At 39.1% G+C, this 24836-nt stretch overlaps 1 protein-coding gene across 19 annotated transcripts in view; it reads right to left on the reverse strand.

The window, feature by feature from the left end:
- Positions 1 to 24836, reverse strand: part of syngap1b (synaptic Ras GTPase activating protein 1b) — a 183475-nt gene that overhangs the window by 37489 nt on the left and 121150 nt on the right. For 18 of the 19 annotated variants that reach the window (XM_055013883.1, XM_055013875.1, XM_055013882.1 and 15 more), the window contains 6 exons: positions 18808 to 18929; positions 12166 to 12319; positions 11756 to 11854; positions 7917 to 8156; positions 4453 to 4788; positions 4178 to 4322 (listed from right to left, as the gene is read on the reverse strand). In XM_055013883.1, the coding sequence (XP_054869858.1) occupies positions 4178 to 4322; positions 4453 to 4788; positions 7917 to 8156; positions 11756 to 11854; positions 12166 to 12319; positions 18808 to 18929 (1096 nt within the window). The remainder of the gene's footprint in view (positions 1 to 4177; positions 4323 to 4452; positions 4789 to 7916; positions 8157 to 11755; positions 11855 to 12165; positions 12320 to 18807; positions 18930 to 24836) is intronic. The other variant, XM_055013890.1, reaches the window with a different exon arrangement.

The following is a 24836-nucleotide window of genomic DNA, read 5'->3' on the forward strand; positions in this document are numbered from 1 at the left end:
TCTTCTTCATATTTTTTCATAGGATCAGGCCAGGTCTTTTTTGCTTGACACTGAAAAGTTGGATGGTTCCCTATGTCAGCCTTTAAGCACCTGTAGTTACTTTCATTACAAAGCCAAAACAAAAATGATTTAAATCAATTTTGCTCCTAGAAGGTAATCCTCAGAAATCAACAGTTTACACATTTCAGATGTGTAACAACAACATAAATTGCTCTCGATAGAATGATGACAAAAAAGATTCAAAAAGAGACTAAATGGCATTCAAATCTTAAAGATGTCCATTTTTGTTCTCTCTGGTGGCAACTTTGGCAGTGATCCAAACTGTGTGACACCAAGTACATTACTCAAGCACTGCACTTAAGCACACCTTTGAGGAACTTGTATTTTACTCAAGATTAAATTTTTATTATTTTATCCCTTCAAATATTATATATTCTACGCCACAACATTTATCTGAAAGCTTTTAAAGAAAAATATTCGACATCTCTGATAATATAACAAGGTTTTAAACTACAACACATAGTTAGAGATTAAACCAGTGATTTCTCACCATTGTAGCTTCTAACAAAAACCAATGTGTAGTCAGGCTCGCATTTCAAAAACAGTTCCACCAAGGAATGAGTATTCCCTCTTTCTCATATGTCTTATGTACTTTTACTTCAGTAGGGTAGATGAAATTTTACTTGTAATGATATGTTTACATTGCTTCATTGGTAATTTTACTTATTTTGAATAATTTTCACACCAGTGGTGACACTGTCAGCCAGCTGGCACCTGGGCCACACATAAAAGGGAAAAGGGAATATTGCTTTCTAACAGCTGGGCGATGGAACACAGGTCACTAGATTTTGCAGGATTGTCGCCACAGACACCCAGTTTCTAATACTGTAAATGCAAGGACTTTTATGTAATTTAATCAGTAGGTCACAGGCTCAATCGCTATTTTCCTTCCTTGTTTGGTGATACATAGTGACATGGCAGACATTTATTGAAATGAAAATCTTAGAGAGTGCCACTTTTAAAGTTCAGCAGAGCTGACTCAACCTGTGGCAAAAACTTTGGGTACCATCATGGTTTAAAGCTGCATCACTGAGATGGTAAAAGTCAAACTACATCTTGCTCCTCTGATGCAAAGGAATTGAATCACATCTTGGTGCGCTCTTGTCTGGTCTATTGCAAAGCTTTTGGAGCTGATTTTCAAATTGTATTTTCTATTTTCCAAAGCTGTGAATTGTTCAGCACCTCCAAACACTCAACTGTTTCTCCATCTATAGGCCGAGCTGCTGCCTTCATGTCGCTGAACAACACAACTTGAAATGCACCAACAGCTCAAATAAAGAAGGACAGAGAAGCAGCCCTCACTGGATCAAAAGTAGGACTGTAACTACAGATTATTTTCACTGTCAGATAATCTGGTGAGCATTTTCTCAATTCATTTATTAGTTGTTTGGCCTGTATAATGCCAGAAAATTGTGAAATTTGCCAATCAGTCTTTCCCAAAGGCCAAGATAACAAATTGTCAACATCCTAAAGATTTACATTATTTATTGTCAAAGAGGTGCAAAGAAATTAAAAATTATTCAAATTTTGGAATCAATGAATTTAGAGCTTTTTTCTTAAATAGTTACTAAAATCAGTTCATTGATTATAAAAATAGTTTGTAATTAATTTAATAGTTGAGTAGTACAACTAAATAATTAATGTCTCATCTTTTTAAACTTGCTTTGAAAAAGTGTGTATACTCAGTTTAAACACACATTTCCTGAGAGCTTAATTTCCTTTAATTCAACTTTATTCACATATTTTGACTTCAATGTATTTATTTTATTTTTATTTTACTGAACCTTTATTTAAACTGTATTCTGTTTTGTTTTTTTGCCACTGTTAAATGAACAGATTTATTTATTATTGCAGTTATATTTTTATGAGTAGTATATTAATAAAATTATATATATGTATTTTTAAGGTTTTCCACCCATAATGCATTTTTTCTAGTCTCCAGAATAATGGAGGTGAACATACTCATGCTTAAGAGTGATTCTAAACTTGAGCGTAACTAGACGTTTTATAAAAACATCACAACATATCAAGTCAACTGCCGTCCCTTCAGAAGCTTTATCATCTCTCTAGCTGCTTCTCATTCACGCAGACATTAGGCTTGTATTGAGTCAGGATGATTCAATATATCATCCAACTCCACACAGCAATGCAAAAAAGATTACACAAATTTGAGTGTAAGCTGGAAAATAAAAAATTCCCCGACCAAACCAAACTAACTCCTCAATGCAGCCTGACACAAATGGGTAACAGTATCTTTAGCAGGATTTTTCTGTTAATTAAAAGTTTGGTTATAAGTTTGGTTATTCCAAAACGTAAAAGTTCATCGGCTGAGTTTGAAATTAATCGAAACTGGTGACAAACTCAGGCATCGAGATGTCATGATCCTTGCAGCACCTTGCTCCTTTTCCTTGTGTTTAGTGTCTTACTGTTTCTCTGTATGTATGAGTGCTGGCTTGTGTGTCTGGGTTTGGTGAGCCACTTTTCCCCTGCCAGCAATCATCAGACACACCCAGCAGCTTATGAACTTCTGCTCTACTCTCCCATTCTGCGCCAGATCATATTGCCAGTACATGATGTAGTTTCACCTGCTCCTAATTATTGTTTGCTTGGTGAAACTGACCTGTTTTCTCAGGTTGAAATCTTTGAGTCTTCTCTTTGACCATACAGCCCTTTTCTCATCTACTGCTCTGGATCTTTTTGCTCAGCTTCCTCAGCATCCCTTCGCCAATCAATCTCAGTGCACTAACCTTCCTGGATTCACTCCTGGATGGTGTTCACCCACCAGAAATCCAGCCAGACCCTGCATCCCCTCCAAGAAAACTCCTGCAAAGATCCCTCACTCTCATCTAGGATCGTCATATTAAATTATCTGTTAATACATTCCTAAGTGTGCCCTGTGTACTGCATATGGGTCCAGGTTTAGTCCTGGGTGGCCGTGGCTCAGGTGGTACAGCAGGCTGACTAATAATTGCAGGTTTGGTCATTGTAATTTTGAGGTCCCTTCATGTGCTGAAATGTCCCTGGACAAGATACTGAACCTCCAAACGCCTTACATGGCAGCTCTTCTACTATTGCCATGTGTGTAAAAGGGTGAATGAGAAACACACCATAACATGGTTTGGAACCTAATGTTAAAAATATGCAATATAAGTGTGGATCATTTACCTCTGAAACTCCAAAGGCCGGTTTTTGCTCCTGTCACATTTTAACTCACTGTGGGCTCTTATTTACTGCAATATAAAGTCCTGCACCTCTTTGGAAACAGTATAACCATTGCAAAAAAGTCCTAGATGCAGCATGACACAGTTACAATGCCATAAATCATTTTTTTAAAAATTTTGATTACTTATCTCAAAAAGTAAAAGAAAAAAAATCGAATCAACATTTTCAACCTTTTTTCAAGGGCCCATGTTTGTTACTAATAAATACAGAAAAAAATGGTGGCTCTACATATTAGATATTTTACATTTTTAATTTGTTTCCATGCTTGTCTACTTTCTGTTCTGTGTAAACACGGCGTGTAGTTCAGCCCTGTTTAGCTCAAAAGTTCCTGATGTTTTGGCATGTGACCGGTGGTTGCTGCTAAGTTAATCATGGCTTCACGATTGCGTAAAAGATTGTGGAATTTTTAGCTTTTTGCAGAATCTGGGTCGTGTAACCTATTTATTGTTGGCAAATCTTTAAATGAGAAATGCAGAATAATGTGATTTTGACAAAATATCAAGTTTTTAAGCTTAGATTTAAATCATACAGTATGTCACAGATGAGTGGTTCATGGACCATCTGAAAACTGAATGATTAATCCTATTTTTATATTTACTTTATATATTTATAGCATTTTTAAAAAACATTTATTTATTTTGTTTATGAAAGCCTATTTTTTTTATTCTATTACATGTTATTTATTGCGGTGCTGAAAATGCTATGCTTCTCGTTTTTATAACAATGACAATAAAGAACCTTTGAACCTTTGGTATGATAAAGTGTAACTTTGTTGATTTTTTTATGTATTTTTAAACAAAGGTTAACACACCATTTAAACCCCCCTAGTGGATTTTGGGCAAAAGAGGGTGAAACTCACAGCATATAACACAAGTACCCCACTTTTCTGACTCACCTATAGCATCCTTGAGGTACTTATGTCCTATCAGTTTGAGGTACTCTTCTATGGCTTTGGTGGCCAGAGTGTTCTCTCTGAAGATAAGGTGTTCTCGGTCGATGAATCTGTCTACCTCACACATCGCCATGTCCGAGAGGAAATCCTGGACAGAAGGAGAACTTAATCATTCGTTTTCTAACAAATACATTGTTTCTGATCACAGTGACTGACACAGCTTTGTTTAACAGCAGCTTACACATTCCAGTAAGCAAAGCAGAGGAGTCGGTGCCCACCTTAGCTTTCCCTGTGCTCTGCAGTATATGCACCAAAGCACAGGCCACCTCCTCTTTGCTCTTGACACTCAGCACTGGTTCCAGCACGGCACACAGGGTACGGTAGTTATTGGTGACATACTCTGCAAACTCCTTGTACAGCTCCATGGGCAGGATGTTCATGGTCTGGAAGCGGGATTTGAGGCGTAGGGATGCATTGATGATCTTCCCTCCTCCAACTCCAGCTCCCTTGGTGAGGACGCTGGGTTGGATGACCGGGTACCACTGCTCCACAAACTGACGTCCAGTGATGCTTGAGATGGGGATGCTTACAAGTCCTAAGTATGTGCTCTTTTCCTTCAAGGGTAAAAAAAAGAAAAAGACATTAGTTGTGATAAGCATGTGTCAAAGAAAAGCTGTGTCTTTCAACGCTGCATGCATGTATCTTACAAAAGCAATCTCAAAGTCGGAAATGTCAAAAAAAGTTCATTTTAAGCTTTAGCAATGAATTAATAATGAGTAGGAAGACTAACACTGGATCCCTGGAGTGTTTTTTGAAGCTCGAATTGAGTTTTTCTGTGACAGTGCTACTCTTGTACTACACTGAGAATCAAAATTACTGGATTTGAGACTCAGTTGCAATTCTCCTCCTTTTAAATTGTATTATTTTTAAAACTGACAAAACCTAAAGAGAAAAGAAGTAAGATTTTAACTGCCTAATAACAAGAAAATGGCCTTAATGCTAAGTCTCTCCAGGGGGTTGACTGGGTTGTTAATCCATGACAGTGACTTAATGATTAGTTCATCATTAATTACAATTGTTTCAGGCTTTTCTTTCTCTTGAACACACTCTGCTTTTGAGGAGACGACTTCAACCGTCCCTGTTCCTTCCAACCCAAACTACACTGATTAGGCATAACATTATGACCACCTGCATAATGATATGTTGGTCCCCCTTTTGCTGCCAATACAGCCCTGACCCGTTGAGGCATGGACTCTACTAGGCACCTGCAGGTGTGCTGAGGTATCTGGTACCAAGATGTTTGGAGCAGATCCTTTAAGTCCTCTAAGTTGCGAGATGGGGCCTCAATGGATTGGATTTGCTTGTTCAGCACATCCCACAGATGCTCGACTGGGTTAAGATCTGAGGAATTTGCAGGCCAAGTCAACACCTCAAACTTGTTGTTGTGCTCCTCAAACCATTCCTGAACCATTTTTGCTTTGTGGCGCCACGGATTATCCTGCTGAAAGAGGCCATAGTCATCTGGGAATACTGTTTCCATCAGAGGGTGTACATGGTCTGCAACAATGCTTAGGTAGGTGACACGTGTCAAAGTAACATCCATGTGGATGACAGGATCCAAGGTTTTCCAGCAGAACATTGCCTGAAGCATCACTGCCTCTGCCGGCTGGCCTTCTTCCCATAGTGCATCCTGGTGCCATGTGTTCCCTAGGTAAGCTACTCACATGCACCCAGCCATCCATGTGATGTAAAAGAAAATGTGACTAATCAGAGCAGGCAACCTCCTTCCATTGCTCTGTGGTCCAGCTCTGATGCTCACATGCACATTGTTGGCGCTTTCGGCGGTGCACAGGGGTCAGCATGGGCACCCTGACTGGTCTGCAGCTATGCAGCCCCATATGCAACAAACTGTGCTGCTCTGTGCCTTCTGACACCTTTCTATCAGAACCAGCATTAACTTCTTCAGCAATATGAGCAACAGTAGCTCGTCTGTTGGATCGGACCACACGGACCAGCCTTCTATCCCCATGTGCATCATTGAGGTCATGACCCTGTCGCCAGTTCATCACTGTTCCTTCCTTGAACCACTTTTGATAGACACCGATCACTGCAGACCAGGAACACCTCACAAGAGCTGCAGTTTTGAAGCTGCTCTGACCCAGTTTTCTAGCCATCTCAATGTGCCCCTTGTCAAACTCACTCAAATCCTTACGCTTGGCCATTTTTCCTGCTTCTAACAAATCAACTTGGAAGACAAAAAGTTCACTTGCTGTTAATATATCCAACCCACTAACAGGAGCCACGACGAAGAGATGATCAGTGTTATTCACTTACCTGTCACTGGTCATAATGTTTTGCCTGATCGGTGTATATAAACTGCATAACTGTAACCGTTTTGTTATAAAGTCAACACAGAAAAGACACTAATCCAGTACTTCCACTGATTGATAAACAAAAAGTTTGCAATATGTTACCTTGTCACAGTATGTTACCTCATTATCTATTTGTGTTTGTTGAATGGATGCTGACTTTCAGTATTATTCTAATTGTATTTCCACAAAACCAGAAACACAATGGTAAAATAAACAACACACCGATAAGCAACAACATTAAACACAGGTGAAGTGAATAACGAGTGAATATCTCATTACAGAGGGTGGGTGGGATGTATTAGGCAGCAAGTGAACAGCTGTTTCTTGAAGTTGATGTGTTGGAAACAAGGAAAATGGGCAGCATGAGGATCTGAGAGACTTTTTCAATTGTGATGGCTAGATGACTGGGTCAGAGAATCTCCAAAACGGGAGGTTTTGTGGGGTTTTCCTATTGTGCAGTGCTCAGTAGCTACTAAAAGAGTTACACAGAATGATTGCCAGTAAACTGGAGACAGAGTCAGGGGCACTCAAGGCTGACCTGTGTGGTCTTAACCTGAGAAAAGCTACTGTAGCACTAACAACTGAAAATGTTAATGCTGATATGATTAAAAAAAAAGTAGTATGGAGTTGTATTGTTACACAGGTAAAGTGCTCATTCCCAAGCACTGAAAGCAGCAAACATGAGCATCAGAACTGGACCATGGCGACCTGGTCTGGTACAACTAGTTAAATCCACAAACCTCAAAATCAGTGTGTGATCAACAGCAGCAGACTAAAATGCCTCTAGATACAAATGAATAGACCAGCAAAGAATAAAAACACTTAAATGTTTATACAAAAGTGCTGAAACAGCACTCATCTCATTTTGTGTGTGAATGCTTAAAGAAGGTGTTCTGGTCTGATGACCCACATTTTTTTTTTTTTTTTTTACATCATGTGGATGGCCAGGTGCTACCTGGGAAGAGATGGCAGCAAAATGCCCAATGGGAAGATGGCAAGCTGGTGCTGGTCATGTCATGCTCTGGGCAATGTTCTGCTTGGAAACCTAGGACCTCTTTCAGCAGCATAATGCTCCTTGCCACTCTGAAAGCACTGTTCAGGAATAACTTGAGAAACATGACAAAGACTTTAAGGTTTTGACTTGGCCTATAAATTCTCATGCTCTGAGCAAATTTCCTGCCAGTGCCTGATACCACAAGACACCTTCAGAGGTCTTTGAAGTCCATGTATCGACAGATAAGAACTGTTATCCCAGCATGAGGTGCACCTAAGGCATTTTTTTAATGCTGTGACTGATTGGTGTACGTTATCGCATTTTTGTGTCCAAGAACATGCTTTTGCAGACATTCATGCTATTCTGCAGATCCTACCTTGCGTCTCTTCTTGTCTGTCTCCTTGTAAAGATGAAGGCGTAGGTTGCGGACGGCTGGTAGGTTGTTGAATTCAAAGTGCTCGCCCCAAAAAACGGTGTCAGTGCGGGGCTTGCTGGTGGTGCGTGCATACAGCATGTCATCCAGACAAAGTTCGCAGTAGTAGCGTTTCTTGGCTGGAAGCTCGCGGGCCTCTATGATCCACAGTTTGAGGACATTGTCCACCCTCCTGCTGTTGTCCTGTGTGGAGATGAAGTCGGGTCAAACAAGGTCGAGTGCACCTAATAACAGTCACTATAAACCTTTGCAGAAAGGAGACGATACAATGCAGGGGGAAAACGACAAAAAACAAAGAGAAAATTCAGAGACGTGGAAGCAGAGGCAGTGTGTGTGAATAAAGGGCGACAGCAGGTCAGCCTGCAGGAGAACAGAGTAAATGACAGGAAAGAAATGGCAGGTGACACGGCGGTTTGGCTGCTGTGGATAATAGGTTGCACTTGATAAATTGCTCTCAACTCTCGCCTTGAATACGGAGAGAGAAGACAACATGACAGACACACAAAGGTAAGATAACAGAAAATGTGAAGGATAAGACTTCTTGCAGGCTGAAAAAAAGCAATCCACTTAAACATAGAAAAACACAAATGACATAAAGCACACGTGCTACAAAGATGAGGGACAAACAATGGTGGTAATGTTTCTGTAGACAGCTACACTTCCTAATCACAATCACAAAACTCCAGCTATATTTGACATCCCCCATGGGAGGAGAGGAGAGGGTGCCGTGTTGATTGCAGAGTGATGTTTCAGTGAACGGGGGCTGAGTCATTTCAATTGGACTGAAATGCCATTGTTGTTAGCCCCGTTTGCTTCAGACTATTTAAGTCCTAATTTAGACAGCTCAATATGCGAGCATCATCGAGATCCACAGTTCTTAAGTTCTCCATTTGTATGCTCTTTGATAACCAGCACCAAACACGAGACATAATTAATTCCAAACCTCTGAATTCGAATGCGCTGGGCATCTGGTGGCTCAGTTTGCTATTGCACATACAGTGCAGTAGCAGCATGGGCTGGAGTCCTCCGCCTCGATATCGTGTTACAGCCTCCCCTAGTTCCCATCTTATCTCGACTTTACTATCAAAAGACTGATAAAACACTAAATCAGTGTGGAGTGGACTCTCTGCTTTTGAATACGAAAAACAAACAGGAAAAGCTCAAAGACGGAATTAAAAGGCTCCAGAAAGTTAAGAAGAATAATGATAATCCTGCAGCGAGTCTTATCTCTGTCGGTGCATCTGGTCTGAAATGTACGTGCGTGTTGTTTGGGGGTAGGAGGAGGGGAGGTTTTGGAGCGAGCACCCGCGTGGAGTCCTTGGAGCTCCATGACTCAGCCAGGACCCCCGCGGCCCCAGCATCTGGACGAGGCATTCAGCTCGGGTGATGCTTCATCTCAGTCTGGCTTAATAACTCTTTAGTCCCTGGTTGCCATCAAAGCTGCATATCTTGCATGCCTACACACTTTTAATAACAGCAAGGGGAGATGTGGGACAATTTCACAGAACTATGGGTGAAAATTAGGATATTGGTATTACTTGAAGCCAATATGAAAGGCTGAGATTAGTTATATTTTAAGCTGTGGGGATGAAAATAAGATCACAGTACCTTAAGGCTGCATGGAGAAAGATTTTTATGTGAAAATACACTGGCTTATCTTACTAAATTGCACAGCAGCATTTCAAAAAATGAGAGCATCTCATCTGCACATGTCAGATATCGACACACTGGAAATGGGCCTCATTTAAGAACATTTTCGTACTCTTATCCTAAACCACGCTTCTTTTTCCCGCAGCCAAAAGTGTTACAACTTGGATTCCTCAAACTCCATTACAGTGTTGTAGGCAGAATTCCATAATAACCTTTCAGTTTACTGCAATTCAAGTGGTCTGAGAGGAGACTAGACATCTGCAACTCCTCTTGGCTCCATTTTTAACCTTTTGAAAATCTAGCCTTTGACGAGACATGTTGGCCAGAGATTGGAGAGGGCTTTCAGAGAGCAGGCGTTGCTCCTAATGGTTGTTGTACAAATGAAAATGAGGATGCACATCCCATCAGATCAGAACACCTGATTCAATGGAGGAAAGGTTTCTATTCCAACATTGGTAATAATGGCTTACAGTGCAGAGTCTGACAATAAATGCATTAAAACATGAGCCAATATCAGTGAATCATACTCATATAACTGGAGTTACATCTAGTAATGACTACATTCTGGGCTTCCTGCTCTTCTCCTGGACAGGTAAGCTGGTGGTGAGTGAGGTTGCGTATATGGGTTTACCTGCAAACTAGTGCTGATGTCTATGTTGAATGTTGCTAAGAGTTTGGCCCTCTGTTAATGGAAGCCAAATGCTTACCACTGCAGCAGTGGCTAACTGAACTTCCTGTTTATGATATCATCAAGCTTGTTTTGCATATGAAGCGCATGCATACATGCATGCTTGTCTAGTGGGAGGGGACAGCTGCAGAAGGAAGGCTGTATTTTCAAAATCTGACTTTTTCCCCAGATTTCTGCTTAGCACAGCTTTAACTGCATAGACTTCTTGTAAGATGTGGTCATTAGCATAATCAATACCCCTAAAATTACCATCTACTTTAAGTATTTTTGTGCTGCTCAGCGTGTATAATAATGTCAAAGAGCTTCAAGTCCTGCTGTAGGAAATCAGCTGACCCATACAACTTCTGTAGACATATTAGAGGACTGAAAAGAAAAGGTTTACTTATGCATATTTATTTACTACTGTCACTGATGAGAAACAAAATCATATAAACTAAAAAATTATAATGTTGATATGATGAAGCTAATGTAAATTTTGCTGGTTTGTTTCATTTTTGGGATCATATTTTCTCCAAATCCATCCATACTAAGACAAATGTGTGTTCAGACTACTGGTGAAAAAGCAACTGGCTACAAGTCATTTTCAATGAAAGCCGAAAATATTAAGCTACACACTGATGCCTGACACTTGTTGCTGTGTGACGGATGATGCGCTACAAATCAAATCGGAGCTGGCTTCACTTTTTTTAGTGCTCCAATTACGTGGTGAAGCAGTCATATGTTTTTATCGCACCATCTCCATTTTCTTTCCCTCATCACAAAATCTACTGTTCTGTCTCAAAAATGGAAAAGAATTTTACCCTTGCTGTTAGCTTGTGCTATTCAAACCTACATTTTTTTTTAATGTCAGTGTCAATGAGCGCTTAAGCAACAGCCAAACAGAAACTTCCCCACTTGTAGTGTGAACCACTCTGGACTTCTTGTGAATTTTCTTTGTATTGAAGAGAAAATTCAGAGTGCAGGAAGAGTGTTGAATGCCACAAATTCTCTTAAAATCACTAACTTATGCCACTTCAGAACAAATCTGATTGTGCGAGTGGTTCTTGCATGAGACTTATTATCTCGGCGAGAAAAGACCTGGACTCAGTGATGTTTGATCTTTTACCTCTTCTCCACAAGTATCACAGATAGACAGGCAGGTAGACATGCTGTGTGCAATTCACTGATATCACATCATCGGATTTGCAGTTTTTTTTCCACATCAATTTGGATCCTCCACCCTGAAACATTACCTGATGCAGCTTTAATATTTGTTTGGAGAAGCCACTAAATTGTTCAACACAGACACACACAGACACGAGGATGGAGTTCACACAGAGAAATGAAGCAGTGCGCTCTTATTGAAGACAGACAACAACGGGAGACGGGGAGGAGAGAGAGAGACACACAGACAGAGGGATCATCCTTTTTTCTTCCTCTACCGCATCCCTTTCTCTCCCCTCACCTTGTTGGGCTTGACAGCTCTCTGCAGGTTCTCGATCCATTTGTCTCTCTCTGCAGCTGAGCGACACGCAAAGCACTTGGTTCCCGATGCCGTAGTCACCTGAGGTTATAGCCAACGGTAAATTCAACAACCACAGCCATTAGTCACTATGGAGACTGCAACTAAGACGCCAGAACATTGTCTTGTATTCACGCTGAACCTTTGTTATGTTCCACTAATGGAAAGGTGATGGAAAAGCTGAGAGCTTATTTCAATGTCTTTGTTTTGTTGTACAGGAAAAAAAAAATCATCTTTTCTTTTCACATCACTTTCTCTTGTCAAGGTTGAACAACATTTATGGTGCCATTTACAGCTCTGTACTGAGTGTGTGAATGTGCTGTTCTTTGTCCACAGTACAGCTCAGCTCTCACCTCAAAGCAGTACTCTTGTCCCAGGATGCTCGAGTGCACAGGTTTGATGATGGCGTCCTCGTCCAGAGTGAGGTCCAGCGCCTCGGCGGCGCTGCTGGGAGACAGCAGGGACTCATGGGAGTGGGACTCTTTGAAGCTCTGCATCAAACGGGTCCTGGGAGAGGGATAGTTGGTTAGATGCAGAGAGGGGAAGGCGGCTTGGGCTCCAAAAACTGTGAACAAGAAACTGTAGGAGATTTTGTATTGTCAGTATTCTAATATTTGGTGCCTTTCATATTCTTCTGTATCTTTGTGTGCTTAAACATACGCACATGTGCTTCACAATGTGATCTACAGGAATAAAAGGGGCAAACAACACATCATTTATTAATAAATCTAACATGACATAAGTATGCTTCCGTTCTATTGTTTTCCTTTCCAAAAGACATTTCTTTAATAACAAATCATTATTCTACATAAATTAATTTATTAGATATAGTTAATTATGTTTAAATCTTTATTTTATTATATTTTTAGACTTGTTTTTAAATGATATTTAATCTGGTCTTCATTATTTATTTTATTTTCATGATTTGTCTTCTGGTCAACTAAAAACTTCAGTCAAGCAATAATGTAGAGTTTTACACATTTATAGTTTTCATATTCATATTTTATTATTATTATTTTATGTAGTTTTGAATTACTTAAACTTTAATTACTAAAAAATTTTAGTTATGTAAACTAAAATATGTATATTTTTGAAAATCTTCTTTATTCTTTTCAATTTTAGACATATCTTGCTATTTTTATATAATGAATTTATTTTGTGCAACATTTCAGAATGCATTTTTTATTATTATATTTATACACCTTTAAAAAAATAACAGATTTTGTCAAAGATTTTGGCACAACCGTCTTTTATTCTCGTGTTACTTGTACAGCACTCTGAACTGCATTTGATTTGTTTGAAAAGAGCAGTATATGCTTTTTATGATGAAGTTTGATTAAGTTTCAATCATCTTCATCTATTCTTTTAAAATGTAGCTTTATTTCACTCTACTTGTTCTAATTATCAGCTCATCAGTCATTTGCGAAGCACGTTGAACTGCACTAAGCTGTGTGAAAGCTGCTGTACAAATACAGTTTGATTGATTGATTGAGCTGCAACTAAGTAACAAAAACTAAGTAACAATTAGTCAGAGCAATTAACCTTGTTTCACTGAGAGGAGAGAAAGAACAGTTGTGACACATAGTAGAAGCAACTGAAAAATAATTAAAGCATCCAATTTACATTATTTGACAGGCAACTGTGAAGCGGACAGAAAGATCAAGCCACATGGTTCATTAGCTGAATCTTAAAGAAGATCCAGTAGAATCCAGTAAAGTGTTCCTCTGCTCTTAATTTGAAAAACCTGTTTGAAATGGAAATGATTGGTTGTGTCATGTGAGCAGTTAAACACGATCAAAAAGGTTTCATTTACTCCTGCTGGTCTGGAAACCAATAAGTTAAAAGGACCGATGCATATTAACCACATCACTCCCTTTTTTTTGCTGTTTTTAGTATTTATGCAGCTCTCTTTATGGATACATTCATTGTTTTTCCTCCAGACAACACATGTTAAAGTCTACATACAATATTTTAAAATGATTCTTAATAACATCATTAATACTAACACGTACTGTATCCACACTAATAAGTGAACAGAGTCTCTGCTGAAACCCATCCGTCACGCTCACCTCCACTACTCCCACACACACACATTCACTTCAGATCACAGACCTGCTCAGCAGACAGCTACAGAGCGACATAGCTACAGCTAAGACAGACACATGATGACACAGGAAGTCTAACCAGAAAGCGAGGAGGGATGTTCAGGTGTGATGAAGCCCCTCGGAGAAGAAAAAAGGGGGATGGAAATGAGAAAAAAAAGAAAGATATAAAAGATACTGTATATCCTCCACTCTGCGTCCAGGTCTCAGCTTCTCCTCTGCTAGCTCTCCTGCTGCTTTTGTCTATGTTCAATCATAATGTTCATCAACAGAGCACTGATTACATGTAAGGGACCAGGGGAGAGAGAAACACAGAGAGCGAGGGAGAGATAAAAATAGACCCAAAGGAATGAGTCAGATTGAGTGGAGAAGAGAAAGAAAGAGTGGGGGAGGTCATGGGAGGATGAGAGGGAAGGAAAGACTGAGGGGGGAAAGGGTTGAGGCATGGGGGATCGAGGGAGAAGACTTCTCAGAGGAAATCATGTTAATTATGTAAACAGGGGATCTTTTGGAGAGGAAGCAAGTGAGAGTATGGATTAGAGGGAGGGGAGGATGCATGGTGTCGGGTCAGGGTGGGTGAAGGGATTGAGAAGACAGCAAAAGTGCTGGAGGTAAAAAGAAGGTCTTTGCAATGTCTCAGTGGAGAGACAAAAAAGGAGTGATGAACCACACACTTGAGAAAGAAAACCTGAGCTGCAGTAGTGATGACAGACTAGAAACAAGGAGACTGGGAACATGTTCTGTGCTTTGTTGCACTGAACTAAAGCAGAACAGGCTTGACAACAAACGCCACACAAAGAAATTGAACTGAACTGAGGTCACTCTTCAAGCAGAAACACCACAACAACTGCAGGTACAGTTTCTTGAATTTGAAGATTGGCCGCTTTGGTCTGTCTTTCATCAAACTGAATATGAAAGCAAGAGTTTTTTTATTTGAGTTTTTTTATTCAATAAAGTTTGAAAAGAAACTAATTGACGGATATTTTTTTTTCTTTACACAACTGAAGACAGACTGAGTTTATGATGCTGTGCTTCTGCTGCCTTCAGTGTGCCTTAAAAATGGGAAACTGGACTTAAAATTACGGAATTTTTGATCAACAGCAAAGTCTCATCAACACACATGAAACTCATTTAACTGAAATAGAAAAAAATGAAAAAAAGCCCAAAAGATATGCTGGCTAATGTTAGATTCTGAAACCTTATCCAAGGTAATGAATACAGTAATAATTCTAATAAACAAAGTCATTTTGTAAAAAACTATTTGATGATTGTCAATCAATTTTGAATTGAAGGTTCTAAGAAAAAAACATAACTCTACAATTTTTTATCATAATTATTTAAATTCCTCACCAACCTGCAGGTGTGTCTAACTTACAGTATAGCAAAGAATTCAAGGTAACTAGCTAGAGCTACAGCAGCCTATATGACATTATTAGTTTCACATAAAGTCAGCTTGTTAGCATTTCAGACTGATAATAATACATTTGCTTTACTGCTTGTTAGCTATTGTGTTACTGTACTAAAATGTTTCCAAGTCAGATGCTTCATGTTTTTTTCATTGAGCTTAAACTTTATTTTTGAGATTAGCTTAATTTTATGATCATGAGTTTGACATGCTCACAATGGTAATGCTAATATGCAGATACTAAGCTAAATGTAGTGCTTACTGTACTCACCATCTTAATCTAGAGTAGCAAAAACACTCAAAGCACAGCTAAGACTAATGGGAAAGTCTTTAGTTTTACAGGCTTTTAGTCAAAAATTTAAGTACCGTATTGAACAAATTGCAATTTTGACCCGATGGTGGTGATAAATAAAAATACACCCAAGTAATTTATGGAAAAATGTAAAACAGTTTTATTTCATCTATCCAACTGTTATTTCTTCCTGCCGTTACCAAGTTGCTGTATGACTGAGACTCAACTGAACTGAAGCATTTCCCTAAGAATCTGACGGCAGTGCTATAAGAAAAGTCACAGATCTTCAAAGCTATTAAATTAAAACATGTCGGAACCATGAATGTTTGGACAGAACTTCATGAAATCAGCAGTTGCTGAGACATTTCTGACTGTCATCCCTGGACCCACGTCACTAACTGAACGCTGTGAGGATTTTATGTTTTTCTCTGTCTTGCATCATCACAAATTGATTAAATTTGAGTTTTCCGTTCGTTTGTTCAACAAAAAAGCAATTTGAAACAGTCATCTCGGGTTACGTAAAATATAAAAGCTCCTGTCCCACAATTTTGAGACATTTTCTAGGATAGCCAGTTAGTCAATGGAAGGAGAAGTGCTGAAGAGATGACAATGAAAATGTATATACTGTTAAACTCTAAAGAAAAGAAAACCCTGTAAACCTGTATCTGTATTATCTCAGGACACAAAACTGTCAGGTGAAAGTTTGGGCTAAGGAACAAACCCCCAACCCTGCAATCAGCAGATAATTCACTCCACCACCTGAGCCACAGCCGCTTGTAGATCTTTATACTTTGCAGGACAGAAAACCCTCTGAAAATGCACTAAGGTCCTCACAGGGCACTGAAAAAAACTCAGCTGAAAAACAGGCCAAGATATATATTTAACAGTAGGGGGCTATGCGACACAGTGGCGTACTGAATTGTTTGCACAGGATATCCAGACCTAGTAGGCTTCTGCTTGTTAAAAGGACTTATTGAAAAATTATGTGCAAAAATGTGCATCACTGCAGGTTTTAGAGCCTGTTTGGGAGCTCAGAGGCACGTTTATGTCGGCATGAATTTCAGTGCATGCTGGAAAAAGGCAAACCTCCCTGGACAAATAAAGACAAAAAAATAGAATACAAATGAATAAAAGCTGCAGATGTTCAGCAGCATCCTGACAGAAAACATCCAGAGTAAACCAGGAGCTGTGAAAATGAATACCAGATGTGAAGGCCTTGGCAAACAGCCTCGACTTCACAAGGCTCTTGACTTTTTCGTACGTTCGGTCTCCTCAAACCAGCCATGGATAATAGACATCCACAGCTTTCCCAAATGAATAAATCATGTGGAAATGCACCTTGGCAGACACGTGGATCTGAAAAGGTTTTAGCACTCTCCTGAGTGCACTTTTGACCTCTGTTTAGATAATACAGATGACCTTCACATTTGAAGTTTAAGTTTGTGCGGTGTTTCTGTCCAGTGAGAGCTTATGGATAAACTAAATGAACAAAGTGAAAGCTGAATCACTTAGTTGATCAACAGAAAATTGGCATCTATTTTGACAATCCATTCACTTAAATTCTACATCAAGCTTTTCAGTTTTGAGTTTTTTGATTTTTGTCACCTTATGCAAAATTTATCAGAATCTTTAGACTCTAGTCTTGTTACTGGACAAACTAAGCTAGAGATTGTCATCAAATAAAGAAATGATTAATTGATAAAACACCTGGCAGTTAAATTAATAATGAAATATGCAGGCCTAGACAAATGATGGAGACAATAGAAATAAGTGAATTTAGTAGATAATAAAGCAAAAATAAAGTCTCAGTTTATTGCACTTATTACACAACATTTCTTAACCTTGCTAGGATGGACAACTATGCTATATGTTGTCTCTTGGTTGATTTGGGCCCCTCAGAGTAAGGGATCACCACTGCCTTCTTGTGCACAGGTGACCTGCACTCATCCTTTAACCACAACTTTTGAATCCCTACAATTTAAAGAAAATCCATCAGTTTGTGTTTGTTTTTCATGTAAAGCAGAATGTAACGCCAGTCGTATGCTGGAAACAATGCAGAAACTTGCTTTTACTTCTCACTGGCATACAAAAAAACAAGTAAAGGGTTAGTATTAAAAAATTCAGAGTAAAACACAAGGGTGTCAACACATTTGTGATTTAGTTCCTCATAGCTGTTGCATAACTACTCAACATTACTTCAAAGCCTAAAATTTCAGATTATATCTTTCATCCTCTTTCTCCTTCAAAATAATGGCCTCTCCGTAAAAAACCTCTGCCAAACTATAAATCATCAATCTGAAGAATTTCTCTCTCCAAAATTCGCCATGTACCGCCTGTGCTGCTGTGCCTGAAGAATCCCAGTGCAGCTACAGCTACATGATACAGAGGAGGTATAATTAAGCAAATCTCCCACTGACTCATTACGGTCTGTACAGCCACCATATGGCTGTCTGCTGGTTGCTATGGTGAGAGAAGGGATGTTTTTTTTCCCCATCGCTTCGGCAGGGAAACAGTGACTGTGCTGAGTGTTTTAACTGTAAGTGACGCTGCGGTGAGACATGACAGTGTAAAATAAACAGTAATTTAAGGAAATGATAGATGGGTTCAGATGAAGAAATGCATAGACTGACATAGTGATGGAAAAGGTTGAGATACTGACAGAGCAGACAGGCAGATACAGAGATGAACAGATGGATGTGGATAAAGACAGATGATACATACTGGTAGAGAGGTGATAAAGATAGAAAACCATAGACAGAGAGAGCTTAAGATAGAAACTCTATCCCAGCATGCATTGTGTAGAACCTGGATAAGTCAGCAGTCACAATAACCAGGCTGGATGATATAACAGCAAACTGTAAAATGCTATATTTCAGCTCTTCTCAGTGAGTCTGTAAAATTTCAGAGCAGCTGTTCCCTTCACATCACTCATGTAATAAAACTTACATTTTTCCCTACTGACTTCTCCACAACCACAGACTGTGACACTTCCCATTCCAACATCTTGCTTAAATCATAAGGACAGATCTGGACCGTAAAAGTAGAGATAAACTGTAATTCATTTAAACACCCCAAAGTCCAGAAGCAGCAGGTAAACACAGATTTCATACATAAACGCAACCACACTGCTGGGCCAAACACAACCAGACTGTCCACGTGATGGCATGAAATCACTCACACACACTCGGTCACTGACCTGTCTTGGTCGGCACTACGGAAGCGGGGGAGGATCATGTGGCGGAAGCTGCTAGTTCGGTCCAGTTTGGGCTGACTCTTGGCCCTCTTGATTGAGCCCTTCAACCTTCTACTGAGGAAACTCTGGAGCATGGCGGAGGAGGAGAGCGGCAGCAGATGGAGAAGGAGAGGGAGGACGTGCATGGTGTGAAGTCACAGAGGCCGAAACGTGGTCGGCGTGGGTCGGAAAAGATGAGCGAGCGAGTGGTGAAGGCAGGATGCAAGAGTCAGGTGCGATTTGAGGAGAGAGATGAGGCAGGTATGATCATGGGATGGAAGTCAGTGTGGTTGTGTTGGATGTATTTAAATGACACCGAAATTGAATGGAGATGCATACAAATGAAAGACGTGATGTGTGATAGGGAGAGCACAAGATACATTTATTATTAACAAGAAGTAGTCCTGCACATGTTCACTGTCCACAGAGAACTGCAGTGTTGCAGTAGTTCCTGTGGTGGGCAGTGGTGTGCCATACAGTCCAACAGTAGCAGCAGTAAGTCTCACGCATGGATGTAGTTTGTCCTTTCATGATAAACTGATCTTGAATTCATGCAACAATTTTACACAGAGAATACTACATATATTGTGATATTTTCCTGCATGTTTCAGGAACTGCACAGTTTATGGTTTTCTGCCAGTAAGCAGTATCTTAACTTCCTTTGTGTACTGCGTTGGTGGAAAACTGTGTACATCAATGCCATGGTCAAAAATCCACCATATTTTGCATGTGTGCCATCTGCTTTGAGTGGAATTTGTCAGTTCTCTTGCAGACACACTAAAAACCTGAACAGAACTCATCTACATGACTTCGTTTCCAGGACAATTGAGCTTACAGAAACCTGATTAGACAAGTCTGAGCCCTGTTAGTGTGAAAATAATAAAAAGATGAAAGATGATTGCACTTGTTTAGCTGTTTTACTTCTTTAAAGAGCAACTTGCAAGTTACACTTTTTTGCTAAACTACTACTAATACTTAACTTTTCTTTGAAAAGTTAATGCAATTTTAAATGTTCTATATACCATTAAGGCATAAATTTAGATGAAAAAGATAATTTGTGCATTTTCTGCATTCCATTATGTCACAAAAGGAGTTGACTGTGCCTCAGCGCACTGTGCAGTAGTCGGTGTTACCGAGTCCGAGCTGCTGTGATTTAGAATGTTGGTATTTTTTTGTTAATTATTTTGAATTTCATAATTTTTCATCATGGAGAATTAATACGTTTGTGCAGCCTGTTAGGATACTTAATGCACAGTTTTCCAAACTATGAAGCTCCTTTCGTGTCTGGCCTAGTTATGTGTAAGTGGGGAAGCGTCACAGCAGCATTTATAATGAGAAACGTTGTTTTCGGCACTCATTTTAGACAAGAAGATTATGTTCCCTGAGATACAGTGAAGTTCTGGATGGGATGTGTAAGTCAGGACTGCAACGTCATGTTCTGGAAATCATCACAAATGCATCAGAGATTCATCTTGATGAAAATGCAAAGTGTGTGCTGTAAAGTGTGTGCTGTAACTCTTCATTTATGTTTGCAAACTCCTAATGATATTGTCAAATGTTCGACAAATGAGATATGACTGATACCAGCTGATCGTCGATCCTGACTAATAACAGCAAACTTCACAGAAATGAGATGTAACACAGTTTCAGTTAATATTATCAAAACTTCATCAACCGTCATACAGATTTCTGCCTACTCTTCATGGGTTCTCCTTATTTCCTCATGAGAAATTAGTATCTCTTTGATGCCAATTATTTCTCCAAGTCTTAGTCTGTTTGTGGTCTCAGTGACACCTAACAGGCTCGATTATAAAGCAGTAGTCTGTCCTGTAAGTATGAATTTACATTTTTCACATCTTCAGTGTTTTGATTCAAATTGTTTAATGTTAAAGTAGTGCTGGGCGATATGGAAAAAATCATATATCACGATATGGATTATTTTATATCACGATAACGACATATATCACGATAAACCACAATAAAGTATGTTTTCAGTTATTCTCTGAAAAGTTCGACAAAAATTTCATTGCTTACTTTTCTCCATGAAACTTTAACCTGTTGTGCGTCCATCATTCAGCACTCATGAGTTAAGTAACATAAAGCATGTCGCAAACCCGCGTGAGAATCAAAGAACGTAAAGCAGCATCATGTCGCAAAAACCACAAGACGGAGTTTCTTTGGGAAAAATCTCTTTTCTATTCTTCTTTATTTTCACTTATATAAACTTAGAGTAAGCTTAGTGACAAGAAAACACTAATACAATCGTCGCGGGCTATGAAATGATATATTTATTATAATAATTGATAAAATTAGGTTAGAAACGATAGACGAGAAATGGCACGATAGACACTTTTCTATCGTTCCCACGATATGTATCGTCATATCGCCCAGCACTATGTTAGTCATTGCTTACTCTCCTTTTTGTTACACTGTGTTTTGTGAGGCAGCTATGAAAATCTGTTAAAAAACATCTCTAAATTTTATTTTAATGCATATTTGGACATCATTTGTTAAAAAATCTACTTTTGGCTTAATTTACTCACACATTAATTCACTGGAGTTACCAACCTGCCAAGTTGCTCTTTAAAAAAAGATTTGTTTCACAATAAGTAATGATGTTTCAGTACACTGTCATTTCTTCAAAAATCTCTGCAGAAAAAATGGGACATTTCTTGAGCTGGAAGTTGCTCAACAGAGATATAATTTGATTATCTGATTATATTTCTAAGGAAAAAAATGTTTCTCCCTTATTCCAACTGAATTAACTTTAGGGATAAAACTCAGTCATGCCAAAATGCAATCTGAAGTAAAATCATGACGAGCATTTTCACATCTTTTTGACGTTTTGCTGAACATCTGATTTTCTCAGCCCACTAACAGCATTTTAAAATGTAAAACAGTGACATCACTGTGTCTGCCAAGCACAAATGTCAAACTTGTCAAACCTGATTTCACAGCTGGAATCTTAAAATATTTGATGTGAAACTAACTTAAAAGGTCTCAACATGTGTGTGAAATATTTTCCACTGTTCCTCGAAGAAGCTTCACCCATTCAGTTTTTAGGTGAGTCCTGAAGAGCCACACTGATATCATTCATATACCTGCAGCACAACAGTATTATTCAGTGGGAGGATGACTTGGGGGAAATGACGCCTTGTCATCTGGCATGAGTCAAATGGCTTTGAAGCCTGTCTTGAGGATATGACTAAAGACTTGGCTCCATCTGCTGGTTCTAAGCTAATAGCCTGCATGACTAAATCTGATTTGATTAGCTGCTCCGTCTGACACTTTAAGTCTCGAAAAGTATTCAATACAAAACAGGGGGAGAAAAGCCTGACCTAAAATACAGCACAATAAAGGGTGGTAACAGGGAGAAGGAGGGGGTGCATCAACTTGAACTTCCGTGGCTGTGTCTGCATGTACAGTCGCTCTGCTGCTGGTTCTGCTTTAGGTTCATTTCAGGTTGCTGCTGTCATTTACTGTTTCAGCTCATTTGCTGCTGTCTGCATTTAACAACTGTATGTAATTAGATATTAATTTTTAAAACACGAATTGTCAAACATGAGATGAAATTCTGTCGAGGCTAAGAAAGATGCTATGCTGCTGGAAAATATCCAGCAGTGTAGTGATGTGTTGGTAGGAGGCTGCACTGTGGCATTTTTATCGATCAGCATCACTGGTGAAGCAAAATTTATTCTGGTGCTCTACTTTAGTTGTGCTCTGCTACAATTTTAAGAAGCATATAGTCCTTCTTAAACAACAATTTTGGACTGTTTTAGATACTGCTTAAGTTACTTTAAATTACCCAACCATACATCGAATGCTTAAAAACAGCACAAACTTTAGCAACTACAATGCAAATTACACATGAATGCATCACAATAATAATCCAATAATATAGTAGAGCTGCAAGGAAACCAAATTATCAACAACTATTTTAAAAAAAAATCATATGAGTGTTTTAATCATTCTGTTTTGCAAATATACCAAAAAAATGCTGATTCCATTAATGTAAGTATTATGTGATTTGGGAAATTATACAAATCTTAAGCAGTTGCCCCAAAATATTAAGAGTGTAGGTTCGAGGTCCACTGGTTGGTTGATAAACTCTCATCTAAACCAATTCTCAATGGCTGTACAATTGCCGGTGTTACTCTAATAAGGAGAAAAGTGCTACATCAACAGCGTTCCAGGATTAATCCATTATTTTTGGCAGCTGGAGGAACAGACTACCTGTAAACACCTCCATGTTTTTACCACTTTGAATTGACTCAAACTAATGGAAACTGCTGGGTTTAACCTATTTAACGTTCACTGAATATTTACTGGCATTGGTATGTCAAAGAAATGTGGCTCCATTTTGTTCAGACAGTTGGCCAAAAAGTGGAGCGTAAACTTTGCATTTCACAGTTCAACAACTAACATCGCATACCATCTGAAAACAGTAGACTTGTTCTGCTAACTTTTGTGTTTACTGCTCAGGGCTTTTGATTGTGAACATATCAGTAAAATTTGTCTAAGAATTGGTTTATGACAGCAGCAAAATGCTGCAATGGCTCTGACAGCTACAGTGTTTGGCAGTAGCAGCAGGTACTGACCTTCTGTCTCATTAAAACAAAAAAGTGGCATCACGATGGGATTTGTCAAATAACCTGGTTAAAATGACTTAATATGCTACAAACACTAGCATTTTATTTTTATTTATAATTAATTTAGGTTGATTGGAGTGTGTGGCACTATGGCACATATAGTTTAATTATAGTGCATTTTTTTTTTGCACTGCAACCAATTGCTTGGCTGAAGAATAAGTAGGATTGGAGTCAACCAAATTTTTTTAGGTTGACGACAGCCCTACAGTATGCAGTTTTGCATGAGTCCTGGGTTCCCTGCATCTCTAGAATGGGAATGACAAGTGCAAAGTAAACATGACCCATAGAGCCGCTGTAGCTATATTTATAGGAAATAAGCCAGGTTGAAATTAACTGGAATGATACTTTAATAAGACAGCACTTGCTTCCAGGCTTAGCAGCATCTTGCCCGTGTGAAGAACCTGCCTTCAAGACTAAAGTCTCCTACAGCCATTTAACGCCTCAGCTTGCATGACAGACTCTATAGCATGATTGGCTGCAATCCTGATCTGCAAAATGTGTACCGATAAGCCTCTGTGGCTATTTATAGGAAAATGTACAGTTAACCTTCTGCCCAGAGGAGAGTTTCTGTCACATTAGCTCTGTGTAAAGCAACATGTTCCGGCAGATTTACTTCTAATATTTCCATTTCCTTACATGAGTGTTCAGTGATTTACATTAAATCAAGTGTAGAGCAATAATCACAAAAGCATTTTTTATGAAAGTTTTGTTTGCATGTCATGTTTACACAGTGACCCTCCTCCTGACCTTCAGGGTTACTTATCCAGTCAGAGAGCCTGAAATATTGATACAAAAACCCTCATCTCAGCCACTTTGAAAAATGATGAAACACAAAACCTCTGACCAAACCAAGCTGAGGTTTCACATTTCCTCTAATGGATTATCTGGCTTCTGCAGTTTTCAGGTATGCTGAAACTGTTTTTCTTAGCACAACAGTGAATGAGCAGCAAATAGTTTCCTTGAAGGGACAGAACCGCCATTTGCCGCTACAGTAACAGTGTGTAAACACCAGCAGGAATAATAAAAAGGAGGTGGGCAGCATAGAAGACTGGCACAAACTTAATAAGACACCCATCTATCCTTTAAGTCATTTTATGTTCATATTTTTGATACCTTGTGATTGAGTTTGTGTTGCCATGAATAAAACAATAAACAGATTATTTCTATCCACAGACAGAAAGTGTTTCGCTGCCAGCTCCGCTCTCCCTCTGTGACTGAGGTTGTGTCTTGTACAAAAACAGACATGATGATCCCAGAAGCAACAGTGACAGCACATCTTTATACTGCTTGTCATCGTTCACATTAAAGAATCATACCAGGCGTTCGCTGTGTTTTAGCCCATTT

This window comes from Amphiprion ocellaris, chromosome 9 (assembly GCF_022539595.1).
Source record: "Amphiprion ocellaris isolate individual 3 ecotype Okinawa chromosome 9, ASM2253959v1, whole genome shotgun sequence".
NCBI lineage: Eukaryota > Metazoa > Chordata > Actinopteri > Pomacentridae > Amphiprion > Amphiprion ocellaris.